This window comes from Haliaeetus albicilla, chromosome 2, assembly GCF_947461875.1.
Source record: "Haliaeetus albicilla chromosome 2, bHalAlb1.1, whole genome shotgun sequence".
NCBI classification, from domain to species: Eukaryota; Metazoa; Chordata; class Aves; order Accipitriformes; family Accipitridae; genus Haliaeetus; species Haliaeetus albicilla.
Window position 1 is genome coordinate 29948307 of NC_091484.1, and position 18904 is coordinate 29967210.

At 40.5% G+C, this 18904-nt stretch overlaps 1 protein-coding gene across 7 annotated transcripts in view; it reads right to left on the reverse strand.

Moving 5' to 3' along the window:
* The window catches only part of HECW1 (HECT, C2 and WW domain containing E3 ubiquitin protein ligase 1), a 359806-nt gene that overhangs the window by 86066 nt on the left and 254836 nt on the right, over positions 1–18904 (reverse strand). For all 7 annotated transcript variants that reach the window (XM_069812200.1, XM_069812217.1, XM_069812185.1 and 4 more), the window contains one exon: positions 11310–11479. In XM_069812200.1, the coding sequence (XP_069668301.1) occupies positions 11310–11479 (170 nt within the window). The remainder of the gene's footprint in view (positions 1–11309; positions 11480–18904) is intronic.

Here is an 18904-nt window from a genome sequence, read left to right on the forward strand (position 1 = left end):
CAGCAGCATCTTGGAAACACAGCTAAGCCTTTAAGACCAGAAGCGTCCTGTGCCAGAGCTCAAAGGTTTTGCCATTTGGAAACAACTGCAGTTTGAGATCAACAGTTAACTCTGTGAAATGGGTTTGGAGACAGCTTGTAAAATAGTGATAATTTTATATAATTCAGTTTTCCGATATCTAAGCACTTGCTCCTGCTGTTGCTGTCATCTAGTTTAATCCTTGATGGGCAAGATTTTTCTAAGGCAATCCCTGACTGCGGATGCCTCAGGCTCAGGCCACCCACACTGGAAACCCCAAAGGAATCCTTGTTTGCAGAACACACGGGCCTCTGGCCCTTTGAAAAATAGATCCCAGAGAAACACCTAGGTTTGAGAACTCAAAAACTTATAAATGCGTTTTCACTTTTGAAAACATGTAGGTTCTTGTGATATTGAAAGATGGGACTGTCGTCTTTGGATGTGGAAGCACATCACCATCAAATCCTAGTTTCCCTCTCTTCCTTCACCTTGTTTTCTGATAAGTGTCAGCCTCTGTATCTTAGCTGCAAAACGTTGGCTGCATTTACACTGTTCAAAGCCTTGGCCTTTACTATCCTATCTATTTGGAAGAGAAAGGACCCTGTGTTTCATGGTCTTCTCCAATATAACTAAGATAACACAGTAGTAATAGATTACTGCTGGAATAAATTACATTCTTTCCTTGCCTAATATGTGCTAATTGTCACACAGCAATGGTCAGTTTGTGAAAATAAAAGCGCAAGCTTCATATCTAAGTTAAAAAAAAAAAAAGACAAAAAGACACCGATTATAAATTCTGCAGTACCCCTGGGTTCACACTGAGTGATGTTGTCATTAATAATTCATCCCAAGGAGGGGCAAGAAAAGGAGGCTATAAGATCACAACAGAGAGAAAAATTGACTCTTTTCAGGATGAGGAAAATCTGATGTGGCTTCTTACACATGCCCACAAACTACACCACTGATAACCAAAAGTGCTATATTTTAAGAATAAGTCTGCTGCCATTTTTTGATGTTACTATTACAATTTTTACTGTAAGCCTTCTGTTATTTGGAACTTTTCTTATTATCACAACTCTTAGTGTTACAGAACTAACTCAGAAATTAAGCTTTCACGTTAAAAAGAAGTATAATGTTCATGGTTGCAGAGAAAAAAAAGAATACAAAAACTTTAGTACAATGAGCCCAAATATATTATTCTAAAAAGACTTCTGATTTTCCTGACAGTCACTCCTTGAAGCCAGATTCTTTCATGTTTTGCAGCTGGCATTGGCTAACGTGCATTTTCTTTCACAATCTAAGACAGCAATCTTTAGGCTCTATATTTTCATTGGGGCCACAGCTCATTTTGTGGGCTTGTTCATTGGTTGGGGGTTTTTTCCACAAAAATTTAAGTTCCTTGAATCACAGTCATTAGTGCAAACTCTGCAAGACTGGTCAAGAACTTCATGGAACCTGGTGGAATCCAAAGCACTAAACTAAAGTTTACACTGAGACTAACTGTAGAAGGGTGTACTGTAGTTTACATAAATGGGCTTTTTTCACAAAGACCAAAGTGAAAATATAATTTCGGGCAATTTTAACTTCTGTTGTTCTGACTTAACTTGTTCAAAAGCTTTAGCCTCTCCAGCTGTCCAGAGTTCCACCAAACTTGACAATGGCTGCATGGATGTGGTTTGTGACTTCGTCTGAGGCTTTCTTTGTACTTGAATACAAAAACTCTAGAAGGAAATCCTGTATTTCAACACAGGTGCGAAGTCATCTACCAAAACTGCTATAGTTTCAAGGCTAAAGCCCCACCCAAAGAAAAGACTTTTTCTAATGACTGATTATGTATTGATTTGGATAACGGCAGAAAACAGGGCACCTGGGAAGAACAATCCACAAAAATTTTAAGTGATAGCTAGAACTTGCTGCTTTTACTTGATCCCTAACCAAAATTCAAGTAAAATGCATTTATACAATGTGGAGGAAAAAAAAGTCCTACAAAATATCACTAGACCCAAAATGTATATATCATCTACTGCAGTCAGTGGATGAATGGATAACAAACAAGAAGTTAAATCTCTGTTCTCTGATTAGCCCAAACCAGTAATTACCTACAATGTTGCATTAGTCACAGTGCATTACCCTGCATATCACATCAACTATTGCTTGGTACAAAATGACTCGTAGAACTTCAGATGATAGATGACACAGCACACTCCACAGAGGAGATGGCAGATTGCCTCAACAAAACTGCCAAAAAACTACCATTAGGAACAACCTGTTTCTCACAGGGTGCCTGGCCCTAGGAACAGTCTTAGACCCCATCTTGTCCACGTAGCGTATCAGCTGTCCCATTGTTGGATCCTTACTGGCTAGGGATGAGAGGGCTCCTCTTTATAGGTTACATGTAGATGAGTGGAGATCATGGACACCCTCACAGTGAGGAGCACCACTGGAAGGATGAGGTGGTCAACCAGCTGCCCCTGTGTCTGGACTGGAAGAACCCCAGATTGAAAAACCCCCAGAGTTAGGAGCTTTGGAAGAGACTGCAGGGAAGCTCTGAGTGCTGAGCTCCAGAGGGGGTGACCTTTTTATTTTCCTCTAGAAATGTATTAGGACTGTTACAAGAAATGGTTATCTGTCAGGTCTATTACTGAAAGGAAGCTACGTGCAGAAAGTCTGAACACAAGGAATGATTGAAGATCCCTGGCATACTGGGGAAAAATAGCACATCATGAGCAGTAGTAAGGAGGCCTTGTGGAGACTGGTATTTCCTGGTCCCTGGAATACATTGGCCATGTCTGCATTAGGAAGACATGTGGTACAATGTGAGTGGATCTGGGGACCAAAGCAGCTGTGCACCTCATTACCCCATCCAGACATGTTGCAAGGGTTTTACCATGAAGTAACTCCAGGTTGGTGCCCTGGATTGAACTCCCATTATCATGGGAAAAGTGTTAGGTGGACTTGTGAAACACATCTCTTGCCTTACTTTCTGCTGAGAGCAGTTCAGTTCATGCACTTTAAGACTGCCAAGTGGTGTCTTTAGTGGGGGGATGAGGAGATTTGCTTTTAAACTGTTCTCTTGAATGGAATGAAAATACTATTGTAGATGGACCCATCGAATTGTTATGAATCACGATCTACAGAACAAGTTAGTATTTGTATTATTTTCCCACTGCCTTACTCAATTATTTCCTTTTTAGGGTATTGTTGCATCCCTCTGGAATTATGATGGCTAGGAGGAAACAGACTTGCTCTAGAAGCAAAGCCATTGCGTCTCTCTACTTTCCCCACTTCTTTAGCCATTTGTCAATGCCTGTCCCACTTGTTAGAGTGGCAGAAGGTCCAATGGTTGCTTTGTTCCTACACATTTAATGAAAAGAGACAGCAGGATAGGAGAGAGAGACCCTATTAATTCCTCACTACGAGAAAAGTTGCATCATTATAGAACATCTTATTAGACACTGGAGAAACTGTACCAGGCACAGCCTTAAAATGCCCCAGCCAAAGGAAAAGCTTTAGTTGTTATTTTCTCAGGCACCAAAAATCAACATGCCGTAATTAATTATTTCCATAGAAATATAGAGAAGGGAGGGAGAGGGAAGAGCAAAAGTGACATGATGGAGAGAACCACAGCAACATATTAAGTCTTCCTGGGCTAAGCAGCGTATCATCAGTTTTGGCTCTGGTCAGTAGTAAGTCATTAGGATTCTCCTCTCATTTACACAGATTTTACACAGCCACCTCCTGCAGATTCACTCTCACAAAGACACAAATCAGAATCAAAGCTACCAAGAATAAGCTGATACATTCATACTCTCACACCATCTCAATGACCTAAATGTAAATCTCATTTTACATTATTGCTGTCATCTTCAAGCAAGATCTGAAAACACTGTAGTAAACACCACTGAAGGAGTTTCAGACAGTAATCTACTTTTCAATGCCTATTTGCTTCCAGACCCAACAATGGTTTTACAGACACAGATGATTAATTTTCTTAACATGAACAGATCTTGTGAGGGTTTAATGCATGACTTATGTATGGTAAAGAATGAAGGCACATGCTAATGCTGACCTGGTAGAATACATCTGCACCCATTTATAAGACAACAGTATCATTTCCAGAACTTGAGAATAGTTTTCATAGAAAGCCAACTAATGGTGATTATTAATTCCCATGTTTTATTTTTACCTATATTATTTGCATCCCTGAATATGGATAGATCACAGTGATCAGCTCTCAATAACACTATCAAAGAAGCTGTTGAAATGGAGTATGTCCATTAGCACCAATTAGACAAGTTAAGTGCAAGTCAAGTTCTTCAAAAACAGTCAGTATAATAACTGGTGAAAGGTAGATAAATTAATACATTGGTGACAGGAAGAATTAGGCTCTTGAACTGGAGTTGAATAAGCAATAGAATTAAAAAGAAAATTTATTTGCAATATCCATCATGCCACAGGGACAATACAAGCAGACGTAAATCTTAAAAGGCTGTAAATTACATTTGATGGATGAAGACAGATTTAGTCTTTCAGCTGAATATTTCGTTAGTGGGTTTTTTAGTTTCAAATACTTCAGTGAAATAATTACACTCTTAATGCACTCGCCACTCTCCATCTGTATTACTTTGCTCCCCATTCAAACACCTCCTCTACATATCATCTACGTGTCCCATACAACACTATTCATACGAACAATGGGATAAGCTCATGGGGAATTCCAGTTTCTTAAACTTACTACAGTACCCCTCAATGGTAATACAAAATATTGCAGAGTCAGTAGTGTCAAGCACAGAGTTCCACTGCTGCCAAAGACTGGGACATGCCTACACGTACTCTGAGAGAGTCCTAGAATTCAGCAGTGACTGCAGGGTGCCAGATCCAATGTGGTACCTTATTCTGGCATGACACAATGGGTTTTCTTCCTACAGTAAAAGGGGTGCACATAAATAGGTGTTGCTGTTCTAAAGTCTGATTCAATCCTTTCTACTGAACTCCTTCAAACTGGGGTAGGGCCTGCAGCAAATTGGCTTCCTAGATTTCTCCCTCAGATTCACTACCGCTCTGTATAGGAAACAAGGAATAAAAGAAGTCCTTCTTGTCTATTTCATGTATTCCACAACATTCAGAGTTACTAGTTAATAGGCTCATCATGAATTCTCTCTGATGGCTCAGATAGTTTTACAAGATGTCTTTTACTTTATTAATGGCAAATTTCAGCCCAAAGACATTAGAAATTTAAAAGAACTTCTGGATAAATCAAGTGCAAACACTGCTTAAAGAGCTGGAGTTTTTCTTCATCTCTCACACATTGTCTATGAATTTATTAGCACAACTGTCGTGGTTTAACCCCAGCCAGGAACTAAGCACCACAGAGCCGCTCACTCATGTCCCCCGCCCTCCCCACCCCCCCGCAGTGGGATGGGGGAGACAATCAGAAAAAAAGTAAAACTCGTGGGCTGAGATAAAGGCAGTTTAGTAGGACAGAAAGGAAGAAAATTATAATAATAAAAAAGAATTGGAATATACATAACAGGTGATGCACAATGCAACTGCTCACCACTTGCCAAATGATGCCCAGTTAGTTCCTGAGCAGTGATCCACCCCCCCGGTCAAATCTCCCCAGTTTATATACTGGGCATGATGTCATATGGTATGGAATATTCCTTTGGCCATTTTGGGTCAGCTGTCCTGGCCATGTCCCCTCCCAACTTCTTGTGTCCCTCCAGCCTTCTTGCTGGCTGGGCATGAGAAGCTGAAAAATCCTTGACTTAGTCTAAACGCTACTTAGCAACAACTGAAAATTTCAGTGTGTTATCAACATTATTATCATACTAAATCCAAAATAACACTATAGCAGCTACTAGAAAGAATATTAACTCTATCCCAGCCAAAACCAGGACAACAGCATAGACTGAAACTCTGTGAGGACTCTCATGAGCACTAATATACAAGATCAGCAAGACTGATAGTCTTCTAGATGCAGAAATTGCAATTAAAATGCATTTCTAGAAGAACAATGTATTAAAAAAAAAAAATCTAGACAGTTTTTTCACGCCCATTCCTGAAGATAGTGAAGGTGTCTCAGGCTTTCACACTGCAATCATGACCAGATATTCAGAAAATTGTAGCTGTAAAATCACAGCTTTTCTGTGTAGTCAAACTATATTTTATACTTTACCTGGCCATGTGTGCAGAAATGCTATACAGTGAAGCTACCACCCACAAGGCTTTACTCAGTCCCCATGACATCTTTGGCAAAACTCATACTGAATTCGGGATCTGGATTTCACTGCACCTATACTGGATTTACGCTTAGGTGTAAAGGCCTCCAAGTTTCTGCAGCAGATTCTTTTGTATTTGCCAGTAGTAGGGGGGAAAAAAGGGGTTATCTAAGTTAAACAATAAATAAGTAGATCAGTCAGTGTGATGTTCCTATTGCTTTTTTTCATTTTGGACTTCTGGTGAAATCATGCAATGATTCTGTGAGGCCATAGTAGTACTGTCGGCATCTAGTGCTCTGAATATTAGATCAAATATAACCTGCTTTAGTTTAAATTCATACTGTTAATTCAAATATATTAAAGCATCTTTAATGGTTTAACTTTGTTCTGGAAAGATTCACCTTTGATCAAGTATCCCTTGCTTGTATCACTCTAGGTTTGTGCTATATCAGGTAGCACCCATCATACCAACCAACATAAAGCCTCGGAAGAAATAGAGAGCTAACATAAACCCCACATGGCACAATCTGGCTACTTTGACAAAGCGTCTTTCAGTCCCAGTACTGCTGGGTGGTCCATCATGCACCAGCATTCATGATCACAGAATCAGTGCTCAAGTTATAAATTTGCATCATAAAAAAAAGCAGTTACAAACCAGCACTCAGTCAGTTGCATTCATGTCATCTTGGCATTCTTGCAGGCAGCATCCAAACCTGATGTTTCTATCACTGATGACAGCCTGCACTACAGAAGCCCTCTCTCCCCAAACCACCTCCCTCTGGCATTTGAGCCCCTGTTTCCTTCTTATGATTTTGTGTTAGTAATCTGAAGAGATAGGTTATGTGAGAATTCATTCAAGTGCAGTACTTTTGAAAGGTTGTGGGTTATCTGAGGTGCAGAGAGTAAAAGTTACACACGTGAAAATAGTGTAATTCTGTTTATCAGATCTGACACATTAACTACTACTTGTTAAGTGCTCTTGTATTTAACACCTCTGCTTATACACATCAATTAATCCACCAGTGAAATGCAGCTATCTTCAGAGTGATAAAGCAGCCACCCAAAACACTACGTTGTGCCTCAGCTATAATTTAACAGTATTTGTACAGGCTGAGGCAAAGAAACAAACAGGGAAGCTTCAGGGAGTTGAGATCGTTTTTATCCTAGTACTTGCCTCCCACTTTAAGGCAATCTACTCTTCCAGAGCTAGAATTATCAGAGTTGAAATTCAATGCATCATTTAACAGATGACATTTTCTACTACTTTAAATATGCTGGATGGTTGCAACAGCCACTTTTTATAGCCATCTCATTGGCCATTCCTTGAGGGTCTTTATCCACTCACCAGTAAATGAACAAAAACTGAAGAAGCAGTTAGCTCAAACTGCCACAGTTAAGAAAGAAATACCATAAATATGTCTAAGAGAAAGTCCAGAGGCCTGAAGTACTTTATCTGCAAAACCATCAAGAGAATTTCCTACCCAGTTGGAGGTATGTGAACTACTTTTTAAGCCACTTTGCTTTGTTGCTTATGATCCCCAAGGATCTCTATTGCTTGTCTGAACTATCTAACACTTTCCTGGTTGCTGACAAATTAAATCTTCTTAAAGGAGCTTTTTCCAAAGAATGTGACAGCAGACACATTGTCTCAATATGAAATAATACAAGAATAGTGTCATTATTTTTCTAATATCAATATTAGAAGAGATACGATCAACATTCACCCTTCTCAATTCTACTAGATGTATGGGAGATTTGGGAAGTGGGCACTTCCTTCAGAGATTTCCTTTGCATTTTACCTCAAATCAGCATGATAGGACAACTCACCCACTACGCTCTTGCAACTGTGTGGACTGCCAGCACAATGTCTGCTTAACCTAGGGTTTAGAATCAAGCTGTCCAGTGGCATGTGGTTTCCAGGAACTCACTTATTTCATTTAACAGTACAGATGTTGCTGAAGAATGCACCAGTTTGAAAGCAGAGCCAGGAGTAAGGAAACAAGCAGGACCATTAACCCTGATTCAGCAACAAGTTCCCTGTCTGAAGACACTTGCTATTATTTTTATTTTCCGCAGCTGCCTACTTCTCCTCATTGACCCCATAGAGGCCTAGGCACTCTCAGTAGGTAGTGTGGATCTCCCCCAAAGTACTCATCTCTTGTCACCATTACACATGGCAATATTCAGCACTTTGGCTTAGCAGAATCTGATCTTCTGCTTCTGTGAGCATGTGAAAACATACAGAAACATCACAAAATGACACCCCTCTACTAGCAGAAGATACCACCTGTGTTTTAACCTCTCTCAGTGAACAATTCTTAGTGTGAGGGCTATTTCACACCACACAGAGCCCCGCTGCAAGTATCAAAATGTCACATGCTACTTCTCAATTAGTAAGAAATTTCCATTTCTTTATGCCCTCTTGTACAACATATTGCAAAACAGAGCAATGGAAGAATAGCTTTAAGTCAGGATAACTTGTGCTGCATGGTGTTTGAACAGCCTGTGAAATGATCATCAATATTACATGAGACACATGAAAAATTGCCTGAGGTATCATGGTGCTCCCAGAGAGTTCTTATAATGCAGGTGGTTACTATGCAAATAGAACAACCTGGTAAGTGTATGAGGGGCAATAGGAGAACGAATTAATGTAAGTAAATGAGTCATCTCTCAGTCTGTAGGACTTTATTTTGGTGTTAAGGCCCTACAAAACTGAGTCAACTCTTTCACTTCTGAATTTGCTCAAGGGTAATCAAGAACATATATAAAGATCCCAGTCTGCAGCTATTTCTATAGTTTTATTTCCCTATTCCAGATTTTTTCAAGTTTAGCAGCCAAAACAAATCAGGTATGTCATTCAACATGAAAAAAAAAAAAAACCAAAAAAAGAACATCTGGCTTCTGTTTACATGTAGTGACAGAGAACCTTAAGAAAGAATCACCCTTCTGAAATAATATACTGCCTAAAATATTTTGGGGGGAAAACAACTAGTGACTGTTCCATTTGATGAAATGGTTATGATTCCTTGGTATTTTTCATTTCATATATTCACATCCATCAGTAAAAAGGGTGGACAGAAGAATGGCTACCACCACGATTCAGCAACAGTTTGCAGTCTTCCTTCTCCCATAAAGGGACAATGCTGAAAAAAATCAGGCCTAGGGTCTTCTGTGCAATAGAAACCAACGTGGGTATTCAGTAGCAAAACAAAGACTTCAGACTAGCTGATGTGCATAGACTGCAACACAAATACGTGCAGTTAAACATCCCAATATCAGCTGAAGAGAACGCAGAAGGAGAACATGTTGAATGACAGCTCGGCTTTTTTAGACTCCTTAGCCACTAACAGGCTAACAACAGAAAGGGAGAAGCAGCGTGCTTGCACACAACCAAGAAAACCAAGGGGCTGAACAGAGAAGCTAGAAGCCAGCTGTGCTCTTTTGCTTTCTGATGTCCATAATTAGGCCACTTCATTGTTTCTCTTTTTCTCGCTGCCAAACTCCACTGAAAAAGAAATGTCCACCCACACATTCAGCCATCCTGCGTGGCCTGAGGAGAAGACACCCTTGACATTTTATCAGGGCCACATTCTTACTCTTTGGTTATTTTATCCTCTAGCAGTGCAAAAGGACCTTGAAGTGAGAACGAATTACATTGGCTAGGGGTTGTCAGAAGACTTCTGACCAGTACTGAGTGCTTCTAAAAGGTCTATTTTCATTCTCCATCAGCACAGCTGCCACAGCCCTCTTTGGACAAGGACAGCCTGCGTGCCACCTCAGCAGTTAACTCTGGCTGATACAGAACGGTGGGACCACATTCATACCCTGTGTCTTCCTGTAAGTGTCAACTCCTGGCATCCACACTTGCTGCCAGCTCCCAGCATCACACGTACTGAGTGTGACACACATACAGCAAGCTTCCCCTTCATGCCTGCCCGCCTCTAGGCCTGTGTCTTATGCACTTTACTGAAAGATCTCTGCCAACTCCCTGATCCTCCATGTCAGTTCGAGCTCCTCAGCTTGACCTGGGACCCCTCAGCCAGATACATCTGATGCTTGGAGCCAAAGAGAAATTACAGCTTGGTGGATGCCTTACGACAGGGCCTTCCTCTTAATTAAGTCCTTTTAGAAGGTGTTTTTCTCAACTAGTTTCAAGGTTGTGCCCCCCTGCCCCTGCTATATAAGCTCCCACACACAGGCTCACCTGTCACACAACCTGATGTGGTACCTAGTTTCTTGAACATCCTCCTTCAGGCAGGAGTATTCAGTGACTTTTCTGCAGTCTTTTTTCCCCCACTCACACTTCCATGTCTATACAGTTTGACCTAATTATCCCTAAACTACTTTACAATTTGCATTTTAATTTGAATAAATCTGTTCAGTCTATTTATCTACTTTTACTCTTTCCTGCAGTGGAGATATTGGTCTGACAGAGAACACCAGTAAATCACACCCATAAAGTCAGGCTCCTTTAATTCCAAAGAGATTCCTTATTCTTTGTTGCCTGTTGCTATTTTGCGTGTAATTTAAAAACAGCAGGCAGCAACTGAACTCTCAGATCTCATTAATACCTACTAAGCCATTCCAACAAGAAGCAGCAGACTAGAGAGTATTTCTTCAAGGTGATGGGCAAATGTGCCAAAGTTGCCTTTCATTTATATTGCCACTGATGCTTTTCAATCACATAGATTCTTTTTATTTGTATGCTATACTTGTTCTGCTTTATGTAATGTCTCCTCTCTGTATAAGAACACTGTGACAATCTAGCAGCAGCCTTTCACACTGTCCAAGTTTATTTTTCAATTCTGTTTTTTGCCTGCCTTCAATAATTAACAACTTCATAAATTACATCCACAAAGTACAACCCATACTGAAAGTTTTAATGTATCATTCATCTTCGTGGCTAATTAAGCCTTTTGCATTAAGACAAGAAGTCATGAAATACATCAAGCACAGTTAGGTCAACAACTATTTAGCCAAGAAAGGAATAAAAAAACCCAGAGGCATACTGCTAGAGTAATTTCCATGTTTTAAGAAAAGTCTCAGCTTATCACTCAAACTGCTTACCTCTCCTTGCCAGATTGGGTTAACAGTATTACACATGATCTTAGATCTCTTCTCCTGTCCATGATGAGGAAGCGCTGGGAAGATGCTATGTTTTCCAGGCTGGATGGAAATCTTCAGATAAGGATCTGGATTGAAGAACATTCCTTTCTTCAGACCAAAAGCCTGGAAATCTGAAAGAAGGTAAATAACCTGATTATTTTTCACACTCCAGGTAGCTCTCTGGGATGTTAGGAAAATCATATGGGAAACTGGTAAGGAATTCAAATAATATGGCAGGAGTATGAAAAAACTCACTATGGTTCTTCTGAGGTAATGTAAAGCCAAACCATAACTATCTTGTGATTTAGGATTTACAAATGATTATATACTGAAATTGCAAATTTTACAACCTGATTGTGCAGAGTGATCTGGCTTCTAAATCAATATTTATGCAACTTAATTTAAGTGATCTGCTGATTTCTCTAAGGAGCTAAGCACTGGCTCAGCCTGACTCCAGTGGCAGGACTACTCTGAAAAAGAGATCTATTCATTTAATCACATAGACATGGCATTTGGCACCCAACATATGTCATTTCTCCTAGGTATCAATTTTATCTTTCTATGTATCTTAGCTTTTAGACCACTTTTTTCTACATGAGAAGTGATTTTACATTTTTTCTGCTTTAAAATGTTTACTTCCCTGCAGGGGTTAACATTACCTGTAGTAACTCAGGAAAACTCTTGTATATAATGTCCAAATTTTAAGCAGGGCTTTCTAGCTGCAGAACTCCCAGGGAGTGTAATATGAGTCATGCAGACAAAAATTCCCCAGGCACTTTTTTCAAAATTTACTCATAACGTTCTTAAGAAGGACACAAAGTCCATTACGATTTGTCCCTGTGAAGCCAATGAAATGCAAACCAACCTACCAGTATTTCATTAATTTTGGCTCAACAGCTACAAACTAAAGCCTCTCGCCTTCTCTTTTTCCAGGTGCATTTCTAAGCTTTGTTTGGAAAACATAAGCATTTATTCCTATTAGCGAGTTCAGTAGCAATTTATTTCTCCTCCTCTGTTTAAAGCTTTATTTCACATAGAGCTGTAAGCACGGAACTGCATTCTGCCTACTTTCTCTTGCTGTATTGAAGAGATACAAAGTATTACTCAAGATAGTTTCCAAAACTGCTTAGATGTATACCTAAACATGCAATTTAAACACATATTTTTTCTTTTAGGCAGGTTTTGAAAACATTAATTTTCAGAGTCTTTTAATTCCCTTCTATTAAAACCCCAATTATTCTGGCAGGTTGCAGGAGACCATGTAAAACCCTCGAGGCAAATATTTTGGATGAATCTGAAAATCATACACATTCTACACCAACATCAGCATTTTTTCCAGAAAACAGCTCTATCAAGAAGAGGGATAAGATTCACCCAGTTGTATTTTGCTTCCTTAACATATGGTAATAGCTAACACAATAAAATGTGCAAGTGAAAAAGAACTGTTTTTGTTCTGATTGGTTTTAATCATCTATTTCAGCACACAATTCGTGTTGCAGATATTCAAAAGCTGTTGGACAGATGGTCCTGAAACAGACTGTATTTTAAGAATCTCATTCTTGCGATGTTCTCTAACAATTAACAAAAAATAGAGGACATCACTACTAATAACCTATTTGAAAGTACTTTGCTGACAGTATGTACTGCCATGGTCCTAGCAACACTGTTACACAAAGAAAATTATCTGGTTCAAACTGATAACACTGAATTTTTTTTCTGAGTGTACAATCTCTATGTAACCAGCATGTATCTCATCTATCCGCCCTGCTAAAATCCTATATGGCAAACTCTTTTGCTTTGGAAGTTGTACTGTTAGAAATACATTCCAGGAATAGAAACCAAGATTGCAAAAGCACTATGCATGACAAGGCCCAGCAGTGTAATAGTGTCAAGCTGCTAACATATGAGAAGAGAGAAAGACCTCTGGGATCTTATTTTCTTCCTCTCTGATGTTTCCTCAAAAGATTCTGACACTGAAATATTTATTGCTGTATAAGTTTCTAATTTTTTTTTCCTTCAAAGAGAGACTGCACTATCTTTGGGTACCACTGTGCAAATAAATGGTCTATTGATAGACAGAAAAGAAAATAACTAGCACTCAATTATGTATATTTATATATTATGTATCATAAAGAACATACATATTACAATGACCTACCAGCATCTTTCCAGTTATGGGAATTAAGCACAGCCGTGAAGGTGAAGGTACTCCTAACCTTAGTTAGTAGTCTACTTTTTGTATTTGGGTGAGGAAAAATAATTTAGCTAAGCCCAGAACAGGAAGTTTTGTGTCACTTGCTTGCTTACATTGCATAATACAACAAATTTTGTAAAAATGTCAGTTAGAAACTTCAATTTTTAATGTCCAAAGCATGCACAGGGATAGCAGAAATTGCCTTCTCAAGGACAAATATCCCAGTTATACTTACATATCTCACCACAGATTCTCAGCACCGTGAAAAACAGAGCATCAAAAATGCAAATGCTCTGAACAAAGCTACATGGGCATCTGCAGATATCCAGAAGTCCATTTAATTTGAAATGGAACCTATGGATGCTCTAACTTGTAACCAAAGACTCAGGTACTCTCTTACCCCTGCTGTGTAACATCCCAATAGAAGAATCCCAGTTATTCTGCTTCCCCAAATGAAAATATTTCTCTCTTATCTGTATTGTCCTCAGGAAAAGGTTCTGAAAATACTAAATATTCAAGTGATAGTTTGAGGTTAACGGAATTTAAATCTTTGGTGAAACCAATTAATTCCAGAAGACTTGAATGTGCCTTGCTGTAAACTGTGGCTTTACACTGTATTTCTTGGAGGCATATGAGGAAATGCTACCAAGGTAACTCATGTATGCTCTGCAAAGGTGTATTTTCATCCAGTCTCTTAGAAGAAATTATTAATATACCATATGTCAGTTTCCCATTTACTCATAAATCAACTTTAGCATGAAAGAGGTTATATACATCTAACAGTTTAATAATGTCAGGCCATGTCTCATGAAAGATGATGGAAGGAAAGAATCCAGGTGGAGACACAGCTACCACAGACTCTTTCACTGCTGCAGATTTTCAGTAATTGTAAGTGCATGCATCCTAATCCAGCTAGGCTCACTTCATTGCAGAAAAATGGCTTATACTAACTGCTGCCTGCTGCTTCCCTGTATTGGGTTTGTGTGGCAAGGTTTTGGTAGCTGGGGGGGTGGTTACAGGGGTGGCTTCTGTGAGAAGCTGCTGGAAGCTTCCCCTGTGTGTCCAACAGAGCCAACACCAGCTGGCTCTAAGACGGACCCGCCGCTGGCCAAGGCCGAGCCAATCAGCGGTAGTGGTAACGCCTCTGGGATAACATTTTTAAGAAGGAAAAAAAGTTGCGGGACAGACAGAAATGGCAGCCAGAGAGAGGAGTGAGAGCATCTAAGAGAAACAAATCTGCAGACACCCAGGTCAGTGAAGGAGGGGGAGGAGATGCTCCAGGCGCCAGAGCAGAGATTCCCCTGCAGCCCCTGGTGAAGACCATGGTGAGGCAGGCTGTCCCCCTGCAGCCCATGGAGGTCCACGGTGGAGCAGATGTCCACCTGCAGCCTGTGGAGGACCCCACGCCAGAGCAGGTGGGTTCCCGAAGGAGGCTGTGACCTCGTGGGAAGCCCATGCTGGAGCAGGCTCCTGGCAGGACCTGCGGATCTGTGGAGAGAGGAGCCCACGGAGCAGGTTTTCTGGCAGGACTTGTGACCCCGCGGGGGACCCACGCTGGAGCAGTGTGCTCCTGAAGGACTGCAGCCCGTGGAAGGGACCCATGTGGAGCAATTCGTGAAGAACTGCAGCCCGTGGGAAGGGCCCACGTTAGAGAAGTTCATAGAGGACTGTCTCCTGTGGGAGGGACCCCACGCTGGAGCAGGGGAAGAGTGTGATGAGTCCTGCCCCCGAGGAGGATGAAGCAGCAGAAATAACATGTGATGAACTGACCCCAACCCCCTTTCCCAATCCCCCTGCTCCACTGGGGGAGGGGGTAAGCAGAGAATCTGGGAGTGAAGTTGTGCCTGGGAATAAGGGAGGGGTGGAGGGAAGGTGTTCTGAGATTTGGTTTTATTTCTCATTACCCAACTCTGGTTGATTGGTAATAAATTGAGTTAATTTTCCCCAAGCTGAGTCTGTTTTGCACATCATGGTAATTGGTGAGTGATCTCTCCTGTCCTTATCTTGACTGACGAGCCCTTTGTCATATTTTCTCTCCCCTGCCCAGCTGAGGAGGGGGGAGTGATAGAATGGCTTTGGTGGACACCTGGTGTTCAGCCAGGGTCAACCTGCCACATTCCCCCAAGTGAATTATGAATTTGTTCTAACTTCAGGGCTTCCCTTACATACATGCTGATCTCTGGGTGTCAATGAGACCTAAGGAAGCTTTGCTCTAGGTCACTTGCATGCGCATAGCCTCTGTCCCGAAGGTGAGCCATGGACTTCCCCATCTGCCTTGTAAAGGATCATTCTGCAAATCCATCTTCCATGCGGCATCACAAACTTTGGGGCACTGATGACTGGATAGTGATGGAGACTCTATTTTTGTGGCAATCTGGAAACTAGCGTGTACTTATTGGCAAAACATGGAACCAGGTGGGGATATCAATTCCAACAGACAGAGCTCGAACACATCTGGTCAGGGGAGAGGTATGATTTGGGTGTGTAAGTCACATTTTGTCATGCTCAGCAAAGAGATTCTCTGATCAGCAAAACTATCTTAAAGTTGGTATTTCAGTTCCCTGCAGACATAGTGAGGTACTGGTCCAGACCCATGCTCTATGTAGGAACATGACAGAAAAGGATGGAGAATCAGAGCAAGAACCGGAGTCTGAAGCAGTCTGTTTTCTAAATTAATTACATTTAGTCTGGTCATCAATCTGTCAGTAGTAAGTTAAAGAAGTTAGAAGCTGTTCTCCTCAAGGGATGAGAAGGTTTTGCCAACAGCAGCAGAAGAAATTTCCTAGAAATAATACACAAGGCTATTCTGTGCAGTTTATAAATGTGTCTCAAGAAGACTGAGTCCACCTAGTCTCTTGATGGTGCATATTTTACTTCACTGAAGTAGACATAGTCTACAAACCAGCAGAAGGGTCAAAGACTAATGAGTAGCAGAGCTATTAGTTTTGAGAAACTGATACTGATATTCTAATACAGTTGGCAAATTCCTTCCAACAGAGGACAACAGGTACTGAATGCCCTTCGTGTTTCCAAGCACCATCCAACTGATGACAACAGATGTCTTGCAGCTAGCTATACTGACACTTGTGGGAGAGATCATTAAGTCCCAGAAATGCTGTGGCCAACTCACTGAATTCACATTTTTCTTATTTAGCATACTAGCCCCATGTTCTCAGAGCCAGGAAATGATACATATTCCTCATGAGCCACCTGATCCTCCGAGAAGATGAAGACATCTTGAGTTAGGCCAAACTTGCCCAGAACATATCTAAAAGCATAACTACTGAAGTACTGCAAAGTTACCAGGACACTGGAAAGACCAAAGGGTCACTGGAAAGACCACAGTCAATTCAGACTGTGATTTAGCTTGATGAATACCAAAATGGAATATATTGTCTCTGATCCGCTCATTAATGGCAGAAAGTAAAAATACTGTCATCTTACTGAGATCCTGATAGTTCATGTATCAAGGCACAATAAACCATCTCCATGATCCATCACAACAAGAGAGTTGCTAATTAGGATGTCAATGGACAGCTCCAGCATTTCCCTTCAGTTTTCCTTTGTAAATTCCCAAAGAGCCGTCAGCTCAGGTTCTGACATGGAAAAAATGTTCTGGAACAGGACTGGTATTTGGGTTGAGTACCAATGAGGTAAGGTAATTGCCAGGGTGCTAATATGTCAGTGCTTCTTTTGTAGACTGCACTTTGCAGAGCTTGATCAGAACAAGTAGGACCTATCTTAGGCGGCAGCAGCTCACATACTGAGCTGAGCTACCTGAGACATAGTGGTGGCTTCAAAGGAAGGAACAACAAAACTCTGCTTGCTGAAGATTCAACAGAAGGCACGTAAGTACTGCCTCTCAGCTATGTGCTTTTAAAGGAATAGAAATTATTTTAGCTACTAGCAGTGTAATAACCTTTCAACAGCAAGAGCCCAGCAATATTGCATTCGTTTGGAAATGCCAATTTGATTCATGCAGCAGTATATGATACTAAAACTTATTGTAAGGAAAGTGAGCACAGATTCACAGAAGTGCTGCATCTGGTATTAGATTTCATGAAACAAATATCAAGAGATTTTAGAAATCAAACAGTAATATGCAGTGATAGGAAGCTTTAAAATCCAACACACCAAAATAATGCAGGGGAATTGAGAAAGATACTACATAATGTACAATAGATTACTGGCTTGATCAGCTTGTGAATGAGGTTGTGCAACTGGTGATATGCAAGAGGTTAAATCAGGTAACTAAAGTGGTTCTTTCTGCTCTCAGAAACCTACAGCTCTATAGACAAGACTCCATTTTCCTTTAAAAAAAGAATGTAAGAAAGAAATCATTGGCTGGGGTAGTTGCACAAGGAGGTGTTTAAAGATCTGAGATTTTTTGAAAAAAAGACTAAGTGGAACAGATAAGCCAAAACATTTCTGTCATGTGAGGCTCCCAGGCAAAATAGTAAAGACAGTGGAAAAGAGGAGAAAGTGATTTTTCTAGCTGGAAATGCTACAGGGGAAAATGAAAGGGATTCTCCTTTGTGTAAGAAATGGGCAGCAGATGTATCAGGAAGAAAATAGGTCTATTAATAAATGAAAAGGAATAGAGAAATTAATTATTGAAAAATGGCTGAAAGACAGGCTGCCTTTTTAATTGTCTTTGTCAAGGAAAACCCAGAAAAAATCTGAACAGGTAACATGAAGGGGGGAAGCAAGGGGGAGTTTTTACCACTGCGGGTGATTAACTACTGGAGCAAAGTACCATCTCTTGGTATCCTCAGATCCAGACTACACACCTGTCTGTAAGATAAGTCTGAGCCAAACTCACACAAAGCTCCACACCATGAAGCAAAGTGGCCTGTGTTATATAGGATAATAAAGTAGTTGAGTTCAAGCCTTTTGACGCCTTTAAAACTGTTACTCTAGAGCACTGCAGTACTTGGTAGGCACAGGTGTACTGGAGGTGGTAGAAAGTCACCTCACCTTTGCACAAGCTCTGACGGGTAAGAAAAAGTCAAGTGATTAATAACTCAGGTTTACAAAGAATACATCCGGGCAAGCTAGCTTGAGTTGGAGAGGGCAGAAGAAGAGGCAGATTTATAGCAGTATTAAATAAACAAAATTTAGTGGATAGAACTCCTGTTATAAAGTCAGTCACTAGGATTTCAAAAAATGGTTGGAAGATAAAGTATATTATACATCTGCATTCTGATCAAGCATTTCACACCATTTGTTCCACAAGAACACTTATAAATAAAGAGCGTGCAAGCACATGAGATATGTGAAATACTAAAGCTTGAAAAAAGTTATTTGATGCAACATATAGCTAGGAGGCATATCATGCAAACCTCATGATAACACTTCCTAA